The following is a 15,408-nucleotide window of genomic DNA, read 5'->3' on the forward strand; positions in this document are numbered from 1 at the left end:
GTGATTACCTAGGAAGAGGAGACGAGAAGGGATGCAGGACTGAGTCTTGGGATGCTCCAACCTTTGGAAGTCAAGGTCAAAGGGGAAGAGCCAGAAAAGGAGACTGAGAAAGAACATTCAGTGTGGTGGGAGAAAAACCAGGAGAGCGTAGTGTCAATGGAGCCAAATGAAGCATATTTTTAACAAAGAATATGTGCTCAACCATTCAAATGCTGCCAGGGGGATATGTCAAATGAGGAGACAGACATGACCACCAAATTAGGCAATATGGAGGTAACTTACAACCAACCTTGATAATGGGAGTTTCAGTGGACTAGTTTGGGCCTGCGTGAAGAGAACTAAAGAGTAAATGTTGACTTCTGGGCAAAAGTGGTAGATGGATCACAGTGAAAACCAAGGCAATCGCTAACTCCAGGGAACACAAAAAGTTGTTCAGTGATGGAAATGTCATCGTAATATACCACATGGCTTAGCGCAGAGGGCAGATTTGTGGTCTAACTCATAATACTGATCTAACCATTATGATATCATTATATCAAGAAAATGGTAGGTGGGAGAGTACATCTGGGGGAGGGCAAGGAGGGACTGGAAAGAGCTAAATCCTCCCTTTTAAAATGATGTGTAAGTCAAGATAATGAGCCGAGGTGTAGGAGACGGAAGGATGGAGAAGGTGTGAAGAAGTACCTAAGACATATAAAGCAGGTATAGAAGGCGTGTGGGGTATCTGGAGGGTCCAGTTACGTGTGGTGCCGTACTTGCAATGCAGCAGTCAGCACAGGAATGAGACTTTTTCCAGCCAGTGGGAGTTCCAAGAAGGTGGGTATTGGGAGAAGCAGGCCCTCTCGTTCTGGAGGTAGAGTTTGAGGAGGCCCTAGTGTGGGAGGCAAGTCTTAGAACAATGATCCTGGTAGACATAGCCGGTCAGAACACACACGTGCTGGCCCGTCCCAGGGCCTCAGCCCTTCAGTTAGTGTAGCCCCATCCGTTTTCAGTTGATAACTTGGACCTGAAGCGCAGAGAGGGTAAGGTGCTGGGCCAAGGCCACACGGTCTGCCCCTACCGCAGCCTGCCCCCTCCAACCCCCAGAGTGTCAGCAGGGCAACAGTTTGGACCCAGCTTCTTTCTAGGCCATGAGTGGAATGAAAGTGTTCCTCCTGGGATAACCCAGGAAGCTACTCTCTCTGGAAAAATCTCTTCAGCTCTTAATAAGAGTAATGGCATTAATAATACAATACTACTATTAATTAACTTTACAGTGGTGCAGGCCCTTTTCTAAACCTCTTCTATATTACATGAGTTCAGTCCTCACAACAGCCTTGTGAGGTGGGTCCTGGAAGCTTTTCCCTACTTTACACTGAAGGAAAGCGAGGCACAGAGAGGTCAAGTGACCTGCCCACGTCATGAAGTTTCGAGCAACAGGGGCCAGATTTCAACAGGCCATTGGGCTCCAGCGTCCTCACAGCCTCTAAGGGGATGTTCCTAAAAAGCCAGCATCAGGTCCTGAGTGTGGAAGGCCCCCTCCCTGGGACGCTGGACCCCCTCACAGCACTTGGTGGGGAGGAGGCAGCTGTGTCCCCTGGAGCTTCCTTGCAGCCCCTTGGAGAGGAGGCCAAGAGCCTGGGGAGAGCTGGGGGTCGTGCAAAGCCCACGAGGTGTGGGGTGGTTAGCCTGGGTCCCAGGACCAGGGGGGCAATCTGGTGGCCCGGAGGAGGGAGTCTTCGGCCCCTTCAACCCACCAGCCCCGGGTCATGTATCAGAGGCTGCTTTCTCAAGCTGAGCCCATTTGACTGTCTTCCCTCCCCTAGCCCCATAGCCCTGGTGTCCCCACTCCCACCCCAGGCCTGAGATGGGACCTGCCCTGCTGCCCACAAAATAGGGACCTGGCAGGGGTAAGAACTGGGGCAAGCTGGCTATCAGCTTCCTTGGGGCTCCCCCACCCTTGAACCTACTGGGTCTGCGTTTCTCCTTTCCCCCATAGAAGCTCCCCTACCCCCATGTTCCTGCCTCAGAGGGGAGTGATGGGAACATGACAAAAAGCTGTCCCCAAGGCCCCCGGTCTCTGAGCCCCTGGACCCTGCTCTGGGTGTATGTGGGTGGGGCGTCCTCAGCTTCCCCCGGGAGCCTGCTCCACCCAGCCTGTGGGAATGGCACTGAGTCCATGTTGGCCCCTTGCCTCCATAACTGCGGCCCCGTGGACCACCACGGGGCTGCAGGCAGCAGTTCCCTTTCCTGAGGCAGCCAGGATAAAGCCCTCTGTCCCCACCACCTTGGGTGTGTGCCCTTCTTGGTCCTTGTCTTCTCACGGGGCTAAGCCTCCCAGTGGGGTCCCGCACACCTGACTGTCCCCTCCCCCACCACTCCTGGGCCAGGGCCTGACCCTTCTCCATACATACCAGCCCCTGGGGTCCCCCTCGCCCCATTCCCAGGGGGCTGTGTCAAGGGACAGGGCTCACAGACCCCCAGCTTCTTCTGGGCAGCCAGAAAGCTTGGAGACGGTCTCCAGGAGACCCCTGTCTGTCCCCGTCCCTGAGTCCGGAGAGCCGCAATCACAGTCTTGACAGCTCCTGTCACACCATGCCATACTGCTGCCAATGACAGCCCGGAGGCCGGTACCACTCCCCCTGCCGCCCCCCTCCGCGCACAGACAGGCCCACGTGTGTCCCCAGATGCCTGAATCACTGCTGACGCCTTGGGACCTGGTGGCCGTGGGCTCCTGGGGAGCCACAGGGGAAGGGGAGTGGCGGCCACGTTGCCTCTGGGGGAACACCTGCGGACATAAATAGGCAGCCAGCGAAGGCAGCGCAGCACAGTCCACAGAGCAGCATCGCTCACTGTGCCCACCTGCGCCAGGATGCCTGACACCATGCTGCCCGCCTGCTTTCTCGGCCTGCTGGCCTTTACCTCCGCTTGCTACTTCCAGAACTGCCCGAGGGGTGGCAAGAGGGCCATGTCCGACCTGGAGCTGAGACAGGTACAACCACAGCCATCTGAGGGCTGCCGGGAAGGGGCCGAGTCCCAGGGCCAGTACCACAGTGCAAGGGCTAGGCAAGGGCGATGTCGTGGGAGAGGCAGGCTTTAGGGGAGTGCCCAGCAGAAGGAGAGAGGCTTGGCATGGCCAGGCAGAGGGCACCAGGCTGCCAGCAGGCTAGGGGGTGCGGCAGGGCTTCCTGGAACCATCCTCATCTAGACAAGGGGTGCAGGAAACAGACGTTTCCCCAGTAACTGGGATTGGGGCTAGGTGAGGAGAACTGGGCAGTAAAGCCTCCTCTGTGCCCATGGGTGCCTATCATCCAGGACTGGCTGGAGCAGCAGAGGATCTGTCCACCCTGGCGTTCGGGGCCTTCTGCATCCAGCTCCCAGCCTCTCCTAGCCACTGGCTTCCCCGCCCCCAGCCAGAAGCAGGCCATTTCTCCGAGCTTGCTTGAGTGGGAGGTGTCACCCAAGCACCCTGTAAGAAAGTTCTGCTGGGTACCTAGCCCAATTCTCTCGTGCTGCATGTCCAGGCGATTTCCTTTTATTCTATTTTCAGCAGAGCTGAAGGAAATCCAGTTACCATGTTCAATTCTTTCCAGGTTACAGGCGGCTCAATTTTGAGCTAGTGAACAAGCTAGGGTGTGTAGGGGGGCAGCACCTACCTTCCCTCTGCTTGGCACCTTTGGGAGCCTGAGTCCCCCCTGGTGCCTCATGACCCCCTCTAGGGCTCAGGCCTCTGCCACTCACGTGGTTAGTCCACAAGCAGGTAAGCGGAGGTCAGGGTTCCAGTGAGATCCATCAGCTGGGGGGCGGGGGTGGAGGGCAAGGCTGGAGAAGGGACAGGAAATGGGAGGAAGGGCCTGGATATGTCGGGGCAGGCGGGGCCCCGCCTCACCCCCACCCCCCTTCCCGCGCCACGCGGTAGGGTGCGAGGTGCTAGAGATCCAGCTTGAGCCAAGGGGCAGGGGAGAAAGGTCTAGATTTGGGGGTGGGTGATGGGCAGCCGAGAGAGGAGGAAGGTCTCCCCCATGCTGCAGCCCATGCGAAACCCCGCCCTCAACGGAGCGGGAGGATGCTGAAGGCTGTCACCGAGAGCCGGTTCTCAGTCACCTGAAAACAAGGGGAGTTTAGATTTTGACCCCCCTCCTTTGACCGTTCTGGGGCCAGAACAGCGCCAGAGCGACCCCGAACCTCCGGGGCTCCTCTGCCGGCCCTCGCCGCCCAGAGGGGCCCGGACTCCCCGCCCGGCTCACCCTCCTGCCTCGCGGGTCCCCCGACGGAGCCCGGCTCGCCGCCCCGGCTGCCGGCTCACCCCTGCCCTCCCGCCAGTGCCTCCCCTGCGGCCCCGGGGGCAAAGGGCGCTGCTTCGGGCCCAGCATCTGCTGCGGGGACGAGCTGGGCTGCTTCGTGGGCACGGCCGAGGCGCTGCGCTGCCAGGAGGAGAACTACCTGCCGTCGCCCTGCCAGTCGGGCCAGAAGCCTTGCGGGAGCGGGGGCCGCTGCGCCGCCGCCGGCATCTGCTGCAACGACGGTGCGCGCGCGGCGGGGTGGCCTGGGTCCGGCCCGGGGCGGGCGGGGTGGCACCGGGACCCGGTGGGGCGGGCGGGGCGGGCCGATCTGGGTCTGGTCCCGGCGCGGGCAGTGCGGGCACCCGAGTTGCGCCCCCAGCCGCCCGCGCCGCCGCTCAGACCGTGCCCCCTGCAGAGAGCTGCGTGACGGAGCCCGAGTGCCGGGAGGGCGCCGGCCTCCCCCGCCGCGCCCGCGCCAGCGACCGGAGCAACGCCACCCAGCTGGACGGCCCGGCCGGGGCCCTGCTGCTGCGGCTGGTGCAGCTGGCCGGGGCGCCCGAGCCCGGAGAGCCCGGCGTCTACTGAGGCCCCGCCGCCCTGCCCGCCCTCGCAACACGAAAAATAAACCTTCTAAACTGCACTGGCCGGTGTCTGTCTCCGTCTCTCGGGGTGGGGATGGGAGCGGGGCGGGGGGCGTGGTGGTGGGAAGATGGAGCGCGGACACCGCAGCCCCCGCCCCAGCCAGTCCCCAGATCCTGTAGGGGAAGAGATCTTGGGCCCGCAGAGTTCTAGACAAAACTAAGGACCGGGCGACCTGGAGGGGTGAGGAGAGACAGGAACAGGACGAGACTGGCCGTGGAGGAGCTGGGTTCGGGGATCCTCTGGCAGAGGGATAGAAGTAAAGGCAGAGAAGGAGAAAGACACGTGTGAACAAGATAGCAAGAGAGACAGAAATAGTAGAACGATGGAGAGAGAGAGACATCGAGAGTGATGGAGAGAAGAGAGAGAGAAAGGCAGAAGGGAACGACAGCCAAGGGGTGACCAGGAGTTCCTGTCCCCATTTACATCCCAGGAGACTGAGGCACAAAGAGCTTCATGGACCCACCCAGGTCCCCAGATTCCCAGTCCACTGTCTATTTCATCCAAGGCTGTGCTTTGCGCTGGGGCGTGCCGGGAAGTGGGGGGGCGCGGGGTCGGGGAGGCAACATCACCCCAGAGCCAGCAGAGAGAGGGCCAGGTGCAATCTGTCCAGGAGGAAACTGAACTCCCCCCACTGGGGCCCCTCAGCCAGTGTGGGAGACTGAGAACCTAGCTACATGTTTTCGTCGTTCCCCCCACCCCCTTCCAGCTACACAAACCACACACACACTGAGACAAACATGGACCATGGACAAGAGAATAATTGTTAGGGATGTGCTCTGTGATTCTTGACCACAGTCACAGATCCAGACCGTGAGATACTCAATCAGAAGCACAGACACACCCAGAGAAACACAGATGACGGACACCATGACGGGCAGGCTCATGTACACACTCGCACGTGCGCACTCACATTAGGACCTTCCATCCTTTGACACATGCAGCTTCAGGGCAGATGTCCGCTGGCATTTGGCCATTGCTCTTCTCTGTCCTTCTTTGTCCCCTCCATCTCATCCTCCCCTTTATCCCCTTTCCGGGGCACTCCCCTCTCTTGTCCCCCCCCCCCCCCCAGCTCCTTGGCCCTCTCTTGCTTCTCTCTTTGTCACCCTGCCTCCCTCTCCTGCCTCTTCTGCCCCCTCACCCCTCCATTACCTCTCATCCTCTCTCTGCCCGCTCTGTTCTCTGCATCCTCTACTTGGGATTTATTGCTCCAGGACTTGATGCCACACGGGGCTACATCTCCTCTGGAATCCTCTGCTGATTTGGAGGCCAGAAGGGAGCACAGGCAGAGAGGAGTCACCTTGAGCCCTGACCCCAACACCCGGTCTTGGGGCAGAGCCTCCTGACTCAGTCTCAGTTAGCCTTGGCCGGGGTCCAGGTGCCAAGCCAAGATCAGGCTGTCTTCTGTCTTAGAGCTCCGCTTTGCTCTCACCGCTGACCCAGGCCAGTGTCCAGCATGAGTAAGTCTAGCATGTGTGTGTGTGTGTGTGTGTGTGTTTGTGTAGGAGCCCTGCAGGCTTCTATCCCTGCCGTGGCCTCCTGCCTCTGCCCCGCTGCGGCCCACTCAGGGCCAGTCCCCAGGTCCGGGAAGGGCTGGAGCAGGACCAGACCTAAGGGGAATTTAGTACCCCTTCTAGATGGAGGGAGGTGGGAAGGGCAGCTGGTTTTTAAAAAATGGATCACAGAGCTAAATGTAAAATCTAAAACTATAAAACATCTTGAGGAAAAACAGGAGAAATTCTTTATGACCTCGAGATAGGCAAAGATTTTTTAGCTCCAACACCAAAAGCAAAAGCCATAAAAGAAGAAATTTGATACATTTGGAATTCATCAAAATTAAGAACTTCTGCTCTTTAAAGGACAATATCAAGAGAATGAAATGCAAGCCACAGACTGGGAGAAAAGATTTACAACCACATGACGCATAAAGGACTTATATCCGGAATATATAAAGACCTCCCCAAACTCAATAATAATACAACCCAACTTTTAAAATGGGCAAAAGATTGAAGCAAATACTTCACCAAATAAGATGTATAGATGGCAAATAAACACATGTAAAGGTGTTCAACATCATTAATCATTAGGAAAATGCAAATTAAAACCACAGTGATATATCCATTACAAGGGCTTTTTTTTTAAAAAAAAAAAAAAACAAGAGAGAGCTGATCATATCAGCTGCTGACAAGGATATGGAGCAATTGGAACTCTCAGCTATTGTTGGTGAGGATGCAAGATCAGTCAACCACTCTGAAAAACAGTCTCATAGTTTCTCATAAAGTTAACCTTAAAATTACCATTTCACCCAGCAACCCCATTAATATAATAGGTAGTTACCAAGTGAAATGAATATCTACATTCACACAAAAACCTGCGTGTGGATGTTCACAGTGGCTCTATTCGTGATCACCAAAGCTTTATATGTTTTAAACAGATTGAACTATGATCCGTTTTGAGTTAGTTTTTGTAGAGAGCGCCAGCTACGGCTCGACGTTCGTGTTTTGCATCTGGACATCCATTTGTCCCGGCACTGTTTGTTGAAATGACTATTCTTTCGCCACTCAATCGTCTTCATAACTTTCTCGAAATCTCTGAGCTATCTGCATGTGAGTCCGTTTCTGGCCTCTAATCTGCTCCATTGATCTGCAGATCCGTCCTTTCTCCAGCCCCACCCTGTCTCGAACATGGTAGCTTTATAGAAAGTCTGGAAATCAGCTCGAGTGACTCTTCCAACTCTGTTCTTTCTCAGAATTGGTTTGGCTATTTTAGCTCCTTTGCCCTTTCATACCAATTTTAGAATCAACGTAATGATTTCTACAGAAAAAAAATCCTCTGAGAGTTTGATGGGAATTGTATAGTAATAGGATTGTACTGGGGGGCTTTGGGACGAAGAAGGAAAAAAAAAAGATTAGCAACAGATGTTAGCCCAGGGCCAATCTTTAAAAAAATAAATAAAAATAAAGAAAGAAATCTGCTAGCAAGTGGGCTTCACAAAGCTGAGTAACAAGTTAGGGATGTTTACAAGTTAGAAATGTTCACCGTCCCAGGCACCAAGGGCTTCACAGCACTTTCCCCTTAAGCTTCTGCATTAGCCTGTGCTTCCTGGGGTGGCAGGCGGATCCCAAGAGGAATCAGAGAGGAAGGGGTGGGGTTGTGCACACTCCTTTCCTCGCAGACCCCCATCAGATCAGCTGCTTCTTTCTCCCCAGGGAGGAGTATTAGCTCAAGGAAACCCCTCTACATGGAAAGAAATATCAGCACCTCTGCCCCATGGACAATCATCATTTATGATGCTGGAAAAAGTTTTGGTATAATTCCACACCATTCCAGATTTAAAAACTACACCATACTTAGTAGGTATGGAAGATAAGCGAACTTGCTTACCCAATGCATATAGACCCCTACAGAAAACAGAAAATGCTGCCCTTCAAACTTGTACTGGAGGGCCTCACCCATACAGTGTGACATAAAAATAAATCATAGCAATAAATGTTTGATGGGGGTCGGCTCCATGGCCGAGAGGTTAAGTTCACGCACTCTGCTTTGGCAGCCCAGGGTTTCCCTGGTTTGGATCCTAGGCGCAGACACGGCACCGCTCATCAGGCCATGCTGAGGCAGCATCCCACATGCCACAGCCAGGAGGACCCACAACTAAAACATACAACTATGTACTGGGGAGATTTGGGGAGAAAAAGCAGGAGGAAAAAAAAGGAGATTCACAACAGTTGTTAGCTCAGGTGCCAATCTTAAAAAAAAACAAATAATAAGTGTTGGATGATGCAGTTGAAGTTTATAGTTTTTAGACAGGAGAGCTCTGTCCTAAAGCTTCCCATAGCTGCAAAGAGCTCATCTCCGACGTTGCCCACAGTACCCAGGTATGCACACATACACATTTTTATCTTACAAATTAGTATCATTTCATAATCCATATGTACTAATTTGTGCATTTTTTAGCAAAGTAAATTTGAAGCATCTTTTCATATCAGAAGAATTACTTCTACCACAATCTTTTTGTTTTTTAGCTTTATTATGAGAAAGTTCAAATATACAAAAAAGTAGAGCCAATAGACAAAGACCCCTCGGGGACCCCGCCCCTTTAGCTTCATTATCAACATGGGGTCACTTATTTCTTTTCTACCCCCACCCCTGTGAACACTGCATTGTGCATCTCAAAAGAGAGGGACTCTTCTTAAAAACATGACCACAGATTGTCATCACACACACACACGCACGCACACAAACCCCAATCGCAAATTCAACAGTATATTATCATCGTGAGATATTCAGGCACTGTTCGAATTTCCCCAAACGTTTCATGAATACATTCTTTGCAATTCGTTGACATCTGAGTCTGTCTTTTTTTAAGGCACAAAAGAGAATGTGGATCCTCATGGCCTTCTACTGTCTTATATTCCTGAACTTCTTGCAGGGAATAGCTTCCCATCTCCTTCTATTGTAATCCTTGCAAGCAGGTGTCATCATCAGATGACTTTTTTGTGTCTATATCACCTAGTGTAGCCTTGCTTGTTTAGTTATGTATTAAAATAATGTTATTTTTAATAAATTACTTTCCTTTTGTCTACTTTATATCCCTGCTAGGACTAATTATATATTTTTGAAATTGTGTGTAGGTAGGCATATTATCTAGGAATTTCACTTCCTGCTAATAAAGTGAATTCACAAAGTACTAATTACACAAAGGGGGAGTTGGGAACCACTGCCCTGGACAAGCCCCAGGCACTTTGCGGGTCTGAGGGGGACATTCCAATGAGGACCAAGGCCCCTGGGAGCGAGCAACAGAGAGAAGAATGACAAGGAGCTCCATCTGGCCACTGAACGATGTCACTTGGCATGCGTTTCCTCAGCAACTCTCCCAGCTCCTCCTCAGCTCGTCCGTGGGACCCAGGATGATGTCAGCTCTGGAACATCCCTAAGAAAAGAAGTATTCATTGGACCCTGTGTTTTTGAAGCTAGAAAAGAAAATACTGCCGGCCTTTGGATCCCAGGGAAAGAACGGGACAGTGGGCAGATGCTAGAGGCCATGGGGGGACTCTGCACTCTCTCCCAAGGGTGGGGAAAGCTGGGCTGACACCCCTCTGCTCTGTGTTAGCCACTGGGGTTTGGAGGGTATGCAGGGCACTCAGGGCAGAGAGAGCGGTCCCAGGGGAGATCCTGGGCTTCCTGCTGACGTGGCAGGTGGACGAGCTTGGAAAAGCACAAACTGTAACCACATCTCTAGTGGAGGAGTATAGTTCCCACTGGTCACTTCCCCTTTCTGTCTGTGGTTTCTGAGGGACCACAGAACCTTGACGACTTTCCTCAGATACTCATGTGTATGTATCACATACTTCACCACAGCTGACTTGAACAGGACCCACTTTGACTCATCTCTCGTCCCTTCAGTGACTAACGCCCCCTCCACCCCTCCCTCGCCAAATAGGAGGCCGGAGGAGGGACCTGCTGGGACAGGCCCAGCAGGAGCCCCAGTCTAAGATGTTGGCCACTGGGCTTTCAAAAGCCTCATCTCTATTCTCTGCATACTTCTCAGCAATCATAATCTTTTTTTCATTTTAAAAAACTTTTATTCAAGTATAATATAATACAAAAGTCAACACATCACATTTGCATAGTTTGATGAATTTTCATAGATGGAACACACCTGTTTTATCAGCTCTCAGGCCAAGAAATATGACCTGCACCCCAGAAGCCCCCTCCCAACCCTTCCAGTCACTGCCCCACCCAAGACCTCTAGCGCCATGGTTTAGTTCTGCCTGTTTTTGTAATTTATATAAAGAAGCTTACAGACCTCTTTAGTATACTATCTCTCTCCACTCTGTCTGTGGAACCCACACACTGCTCAGGGTCGGGTGGGGTGGGAGGCAGCTGAGCGCATTCCGGTTGCTCTGTAGTCCTTCTGATTCGGCCTCAACACAGGGTTGACATAAGGGAAGCCATATTGTAGAAAAGAAGGCATACTCTGACTTTGAATGACCTCTGACTAACACAGCTGGATACGCACCCTCCAGGAGACACACATGCTTTATGGATTTATGGCCCCTGCTTACAGATATACCTCTCAGCTGTGATAAGATAACTTTTTTAACTTCCCTAGGAATGTGATAACCCCTGGACAGAGATTCTATACTGGTATCCATCATCGATGACAATTGAAAGATCTGATGTGGCGACTCCCAGTCTGGGTCAACACCCCTGACCCCCTCCCCTATAGCCCACTAGCCTGTATAACTGCTCAAGATTCTGTACCCCTTTAAGATGGTTCTTTAGGATGCTAGTCCACCATCTTCTGATCAGCTAGCTCATCACTTAATAAAATGCCCTTTCTCTGCCACCATCTTGCCTCTTGACAGACTGGCTTTTGTCTTGTGGTGAGCAGATCGTGCCCTTTGCATGGTAACACTCCAGGGGGTGAGAAAGCCACAGAAATAACATTTTAAAATTACTAACAGATAATGATGCTCCTGTTTTATTTGGAGCGGGAGTGTGGCCATGGGCCTTCTGAAATTGCCTGCCCACAGCAAGGGTAAGAGCACGGGTGGGTGTTCTGGAGAAGGATCAGGCTTTTATTGATTCCCAAAACTGTCTTTGATCCAGGAATAGGTGAGAAGAGTAGGTTGAGGGAGTCTCTCTGTTTGTTCCTGTCCTTTGTGTTCTGTGGTCATTTCTGTGGCTGGGGGCTCTCAGGAATCCCTGCCCTGCAGGTCCCCAATGCTGCCACATTCCTTTACTGCACAGGCAGGAGCAGGGCTGCTGTGTTCACTCCAGCACTGGGGACCCAGGGCCTCCTTGGCAGGACAATGAGCAGCAGGCATGGGTGGTGCTGGTCCTCAAGCCATCCTCCCCAGCTTGGCCACCTCTTCTGAGACACCAACTGTCGCCTGTGGCCTGTCTGAGAGTCTGGAACCCGGAAACATGCAGGCCTTCAGCTGCCCCAGCCAAGCTCCAGTCCCCTCGGCCAGCTCTCTGTGACTCAAGCCTCCTTCCCGACATCAGGAAGTCATTCACTCTCCACTGACCACTTGCCTTTCCTCTGTTTCCCTGTCAGACCCTTAGCTCTGTCGCTTTGGACCTTTGAAAGTTCCTCTCAAGCGCAGCCTGCTGTAGGCCCCCAGCTCTCTTGGGAGTCAGCAGGGGGCTGTTTCCATCTCCCTTGGAGTCCGCCCTGTGGTCCCCCTCTTTCCTCCACCCCGTAGAAGATCGCTGTCGAGAGAACAGCGCGCCCTCCCTCCCCGGGTCAGCAGAACCCAACGCCGCTCCCCTTGGCTCCGAATTCCTGCTCAGAATTCTGGAGAGGGAGCCGGGACGCAGGGCGAGCCGGGCGCGATCTTCTACCGTCCCTCCCCCACCGACGCCCACCCCATACCCTCCCCTCCCAGCTGTGACACTTAGACGCGAGTCGAGTTGGAGAGGGAAAAATCTGCTTTATTTTATTTTCATTATTTCTGGAGGTGGCTATGGAGGGGACGAAGGGTGCGCTCCGACAGGGTCCGGGGCCGCTCGGCTCAGCGCTGGGAGAAGGCGGCCTCGTGGTCGCAGGAGGGATCGGCGAGGCAGCCGTCTGGAAGGAGACGCCGGGTCAGGGGCCGCCCCGGCCCGCCCCGGCCCCGGTCCCCCGGCCCCCAGGCCCCCGCCCCGGCCCCGCGCCCCCGACCTCGCCCCGGCGCCGGCTCACCCGGGCTGCAGCAAATGCCGGCGGCGGCGCAGCGGCCCCCGCTCCCGCAAGGCTTCTGGCCCGACTGGCAGGGCGACGGCAGGTAGTTCTCCTCCTGGCAGCGCAGCGCCTCGGCCGTGCCCACGAAGCAGCCCAGCTCGTCCCCGCAGCAGATGCTGGGCCCGAAGCAGCGCCCTTTGCCCCCGGGGCCGCAGGGGAGGCACTGGCGGGAGGGCAGGGGTGAGCCGGCAGCCGGGGCGGCGAGCCGGGCTCCGTCGGGGGACCCGCGAGGCAGGAGGGTGAGCCGGGCGGGGAGTCCGGGCCCCTCTGGGCGGCGAGGGCCGGCAGAGGAGCCCCGGAGGTTCGGGGTCGCTCTGGCGCTGTTCTGGCCCCAGAACGGTCAAAGGAGGGGGGGTCAAAGTCTCCCACATTCCTTCGTTCCCAGGCGGGCCTGGCGCGGGGAAGGGAGTGGCCGGGGCGACCCTGGGCTGCGGGTCCCTGCGCCCCCGGCGCTGGGGGACCAGGGCTGGGGCGCTCACCTTGCGCACGTCGAGGTCCAGCGCGGCCCTCTTGCCGCCCAGGGGGCAGTTCTGGATGTAGCAGGCGGAGGTCAGCGCCAGGAGGCCGAGCAGGCAGCAGGCGAGGCTGGGGCCGGCCATGGTGTGGGTGCGCTGGTTCCGGGTCGGTGGCTGCGTCCGGCTCCTCGCCCGGCCTTTTTATGCCTGGGGGCCGCGCGGGCGGAGCGCTGGCTAAGAGGGTCGCCGCATGACTGGTCACAGCGGGTCGCTGCGGGTCAGGTCCTGGGCGCCCTCATTTGTAGGGGCCAGACCCGGCCGGGTCAAGGTCACCGCGTCAGCTAAGGGCTAATGGACCGGGCGCCGATATTGAATGCTGCGCGGGGGGAAGGTAGCCGGTGCGGTGGCCTGGGCCGCTAGGGTGGGACAGGGAGTATGGGGCCTGGGGGCAGTGTGGCTCAATCAAGTACTATGTAGCCCATTCCCAGTAGCTGGGAGTGAGGGGAAAACGGTGGGCACTCCCCCTCCAGGCCAGAAGAGGCTTTGGCAGGACTTTCCATCTCTGGGCCTCTTGGCGCACCACATTGCATCCTTGTCCCCTCTGTCAGGAAGGTCTCCTCTTTCTGAACCTAAATTTCCTAGAACCCACCCCTCACCCCCACTCCCCACACCAACACCCACTTCCACGCACTTGGAACTCGGCTGCGTAAGATCTTTGTTTTCTCTAACCCCTAAGTGAAATCCAGCTTTCCTTCAGTTATGAGGCAGGCAACAAACCACAGTGGAATTTGCAATACCTGTGGCTTTGTCACAAATCGAAATGACAGACATCCTCCTATCACATTACAGCTATTGCAAATGTCTCTAAACCCTGTTTAGGCTCGTCATCACTTTGAAATTACGGCCTTTATTGGCCCTGCCACTAGATCTTGTTATCTAATGCTTTAAATAAAGAAGCACATTTGTGACTATATCAAAAACGTCTTTCAACATTTTGATACTTGAATATAAATATAATTGGTTTCTTTTGTAATCCCATGTCTTTTGTTTTATGCATTTAGAAAGAGTGCTTTTTTTGCATTTTAATATAACTCAAAATGAAAATAATTAAAAATGAAAGAAAGACAGACTGCCTCGGTGGAAGGGGTGCTGGTCCGTTTCACAGACAGGGAGATGCTCAGCACGGATCCTCCTTGGAGAAGGGATTTGCCACCCAGGTGCTGGGAGTGTGGTCAGCCGACAGCCTTCAGCTGGAAGTAGCCCACCCAGAGCCTGCCTCAGCTGCTAGAGCCGTCTGGCCCAAGCCACACCCTTCCCTGGTGGCCGCATCCAATGACTGCTCCATTTTGGCCCAAGGCTGGACAACTCTGAAGGCCTATTTCAGCTCCCTGTGGGATCAACTGAGGCCAGCATGGAAGTTTTCCTTCTGCCCAATCCTGTTTTGGCCCCCTCCTTTCCACAGGCGTAGGTCCCAAGGGCCCTTGGTGATAAGCATGCCAGTCTGCTCTCCAGGGCACCCAGCCTGCAGTAGCACAGAAGAAATGAGGCCAATGTCAGAAAAAGCAGACTCAGCAGGGCCAGTCCCTCAATGTCACCCTCAGGAGAGGAGACTGGGACAGCCCCAAGCCTTTCCTCCACGCTGTTGATCCTCTTCGAGAAGGGTGTTGAGGCCACCGGGTCTGAGAAGGTCACAGAGCCTGGCTGACCCTGAGTCACTGGTGTGAGCTGCCCGCTACTAAGGAACTGGTCAGGCCCAACTGGACTACCAGTCAGCAGCTGGTCTTGTTTCTCATCCAAATCAGTTCATTGGCATTGCCAGGCCAGAAGGGCAAGCAAGGGCTTGACCCCAGCCTTGGTCCCAGAAAGGCCTGCCTCCTGCCTGTGGGCACGCTGACCTCACTCAAGTTAACACATGCACATAAATTACCGCAGCTTAAGGGCCCCACGGGCGGCAGCCCTTCCTCTGTCCTGTAACTCCTCCTCTGAAGATGCTCTGGGTCCCAGGATAGGTGCTTGGAAACACCAGTGACCCAGACAAAAAGCCCTGCCATCAGGGGCCTCTATGCTAGTGGGGGGAAGAGGCAGTAGACAATGAACCGATTTCAGCAGGTGAGCGGGCAGCGCGCTATGGAGAAAAAGGGGGTGCTGGTTGCAATCTTCCTTAGGGTGCTGGGTGGAGGCTTTTGTGGAGATGACGTCTGACACTTGAAGGAGGTGAGGAAAGCTGCCGTGTGGCTATCTAGGGAGGACTTGTTTTCTGTTGCTATGTAACAAATTACCACAAATCCAGCCGCTTAACACAGCACCCACTTACTCTCCTACA

General features: G+C 54.6%; 2 protein-coding genes across 2 annotated transcripts; one reads left to right on the forward strand and one right to left on the reverse strand.

Moving 5' to 3' along the window:
- Window positions 1-2,851: 2,851 nt before the first annotated feature.
- AVP (arginine vasopressin) lies at window positions 2,852-4,857 on the forward strand. Its single transcript, XM_046679837.1, has 3 exons — window positions 2,852-2,971; window positions 4,303-4,504; window positions 4,678-4,857. Exons 1-3 carry the CDS (start codon window positions 2,852-2,854, stop codon window positions 4,845-4,847), a joined length of 492 nt encoding a protein of 163 aa, XP_046535793.1. The 3' UTR covers window positions 4,848-4,857.
- A 7,463-nt stretch (window positions 4,858-12,320) lies between these two features.
- Window positions 12,321-13,262, reverse strand: OXT (oxytocin/neurophysin I prepropeptide). Its single transcript, XM_046679811.1, has 3 exons — window positions 13,110-13,262; window positions 12,592-12,793; window positions 12,321-12,477 (listed from the first exon to the last, which is right to left on the reverse strand). The coding sequence occupies exons 1-3, from the start codon at window positions 13,227-13,229 to the stop codon at window positions 12,422-12,424; spliced, it is 378 nt and encodes a 125-aa protein (XP_046535767.1). The 5' UTR covers window positions 13,230-13,262; the 3' UTR covers window positions 12,321-12,421.
- Between the last annotated feature and the right edge of the window lie 2,146 nt (window positions 13,263-15,408).

Source organism: Equus quagga, chromosome 12, assembly GCF_021613505.1.
Source record: "Equus quagga isolate Etosha38 chromosome 12, UCLA_HA_Equagga_1.0, whole genome shotgun sequence".
In the NCBI taxonomy this organism is placed as follows: domain Eukaryota; kingdom Metazoa; phylum Chordata; class Mammalia; order Perissodactyla; family Equidae; genus Equus; species Equus quagga.

Bases quoted from the DNA above. Each gene is read 5' to 3' on its own strand.
- AVP (XM_046679837.1), top strand. From the start codon at position 2,852: ATGCCTGACACCATGCTGCCCGCCTGCTTTCTCGGCCTGCTGGCCTTT. The intron at 2,972-4,302 runs GTACAACCACAG...CCCTCCCGCCAG, and splicing joins CCGACCTGGAGCTGAGACAG to TGCCTCCCCTGCGGCCCCGG. The intron at 4,505-4,677 runs GTGCGCGCGCGG...TGCCCCCTGCAG, and splicing joins CGGCATCTGCTGCAACGACG to AGAGCTGCGTGACGGAGCCC.
- OXT (XM_046679811.1), bottom strand. From the start codon at position 13,229: ATGGCCGGCCCCAGCCTCGCCTGCTGCCTGCTCGGCCTCCTGGCGCTG. The intron at 12,794-13,109 runs GTGAGCGCCCCA...CCCTCCCGCCAG, and splicing joins TGGACCTCGACGTGCGCAAG to TGCCTCCCCTGCGGCCCCGG. The intron at 12,478-12,591 runs GTGAGCCGGCGC...GTCTCCTTCCAG, and splicing joins CGGCATTTGCTGCAGCCCGG to ACGGCTGCCTCGCCGATCCC.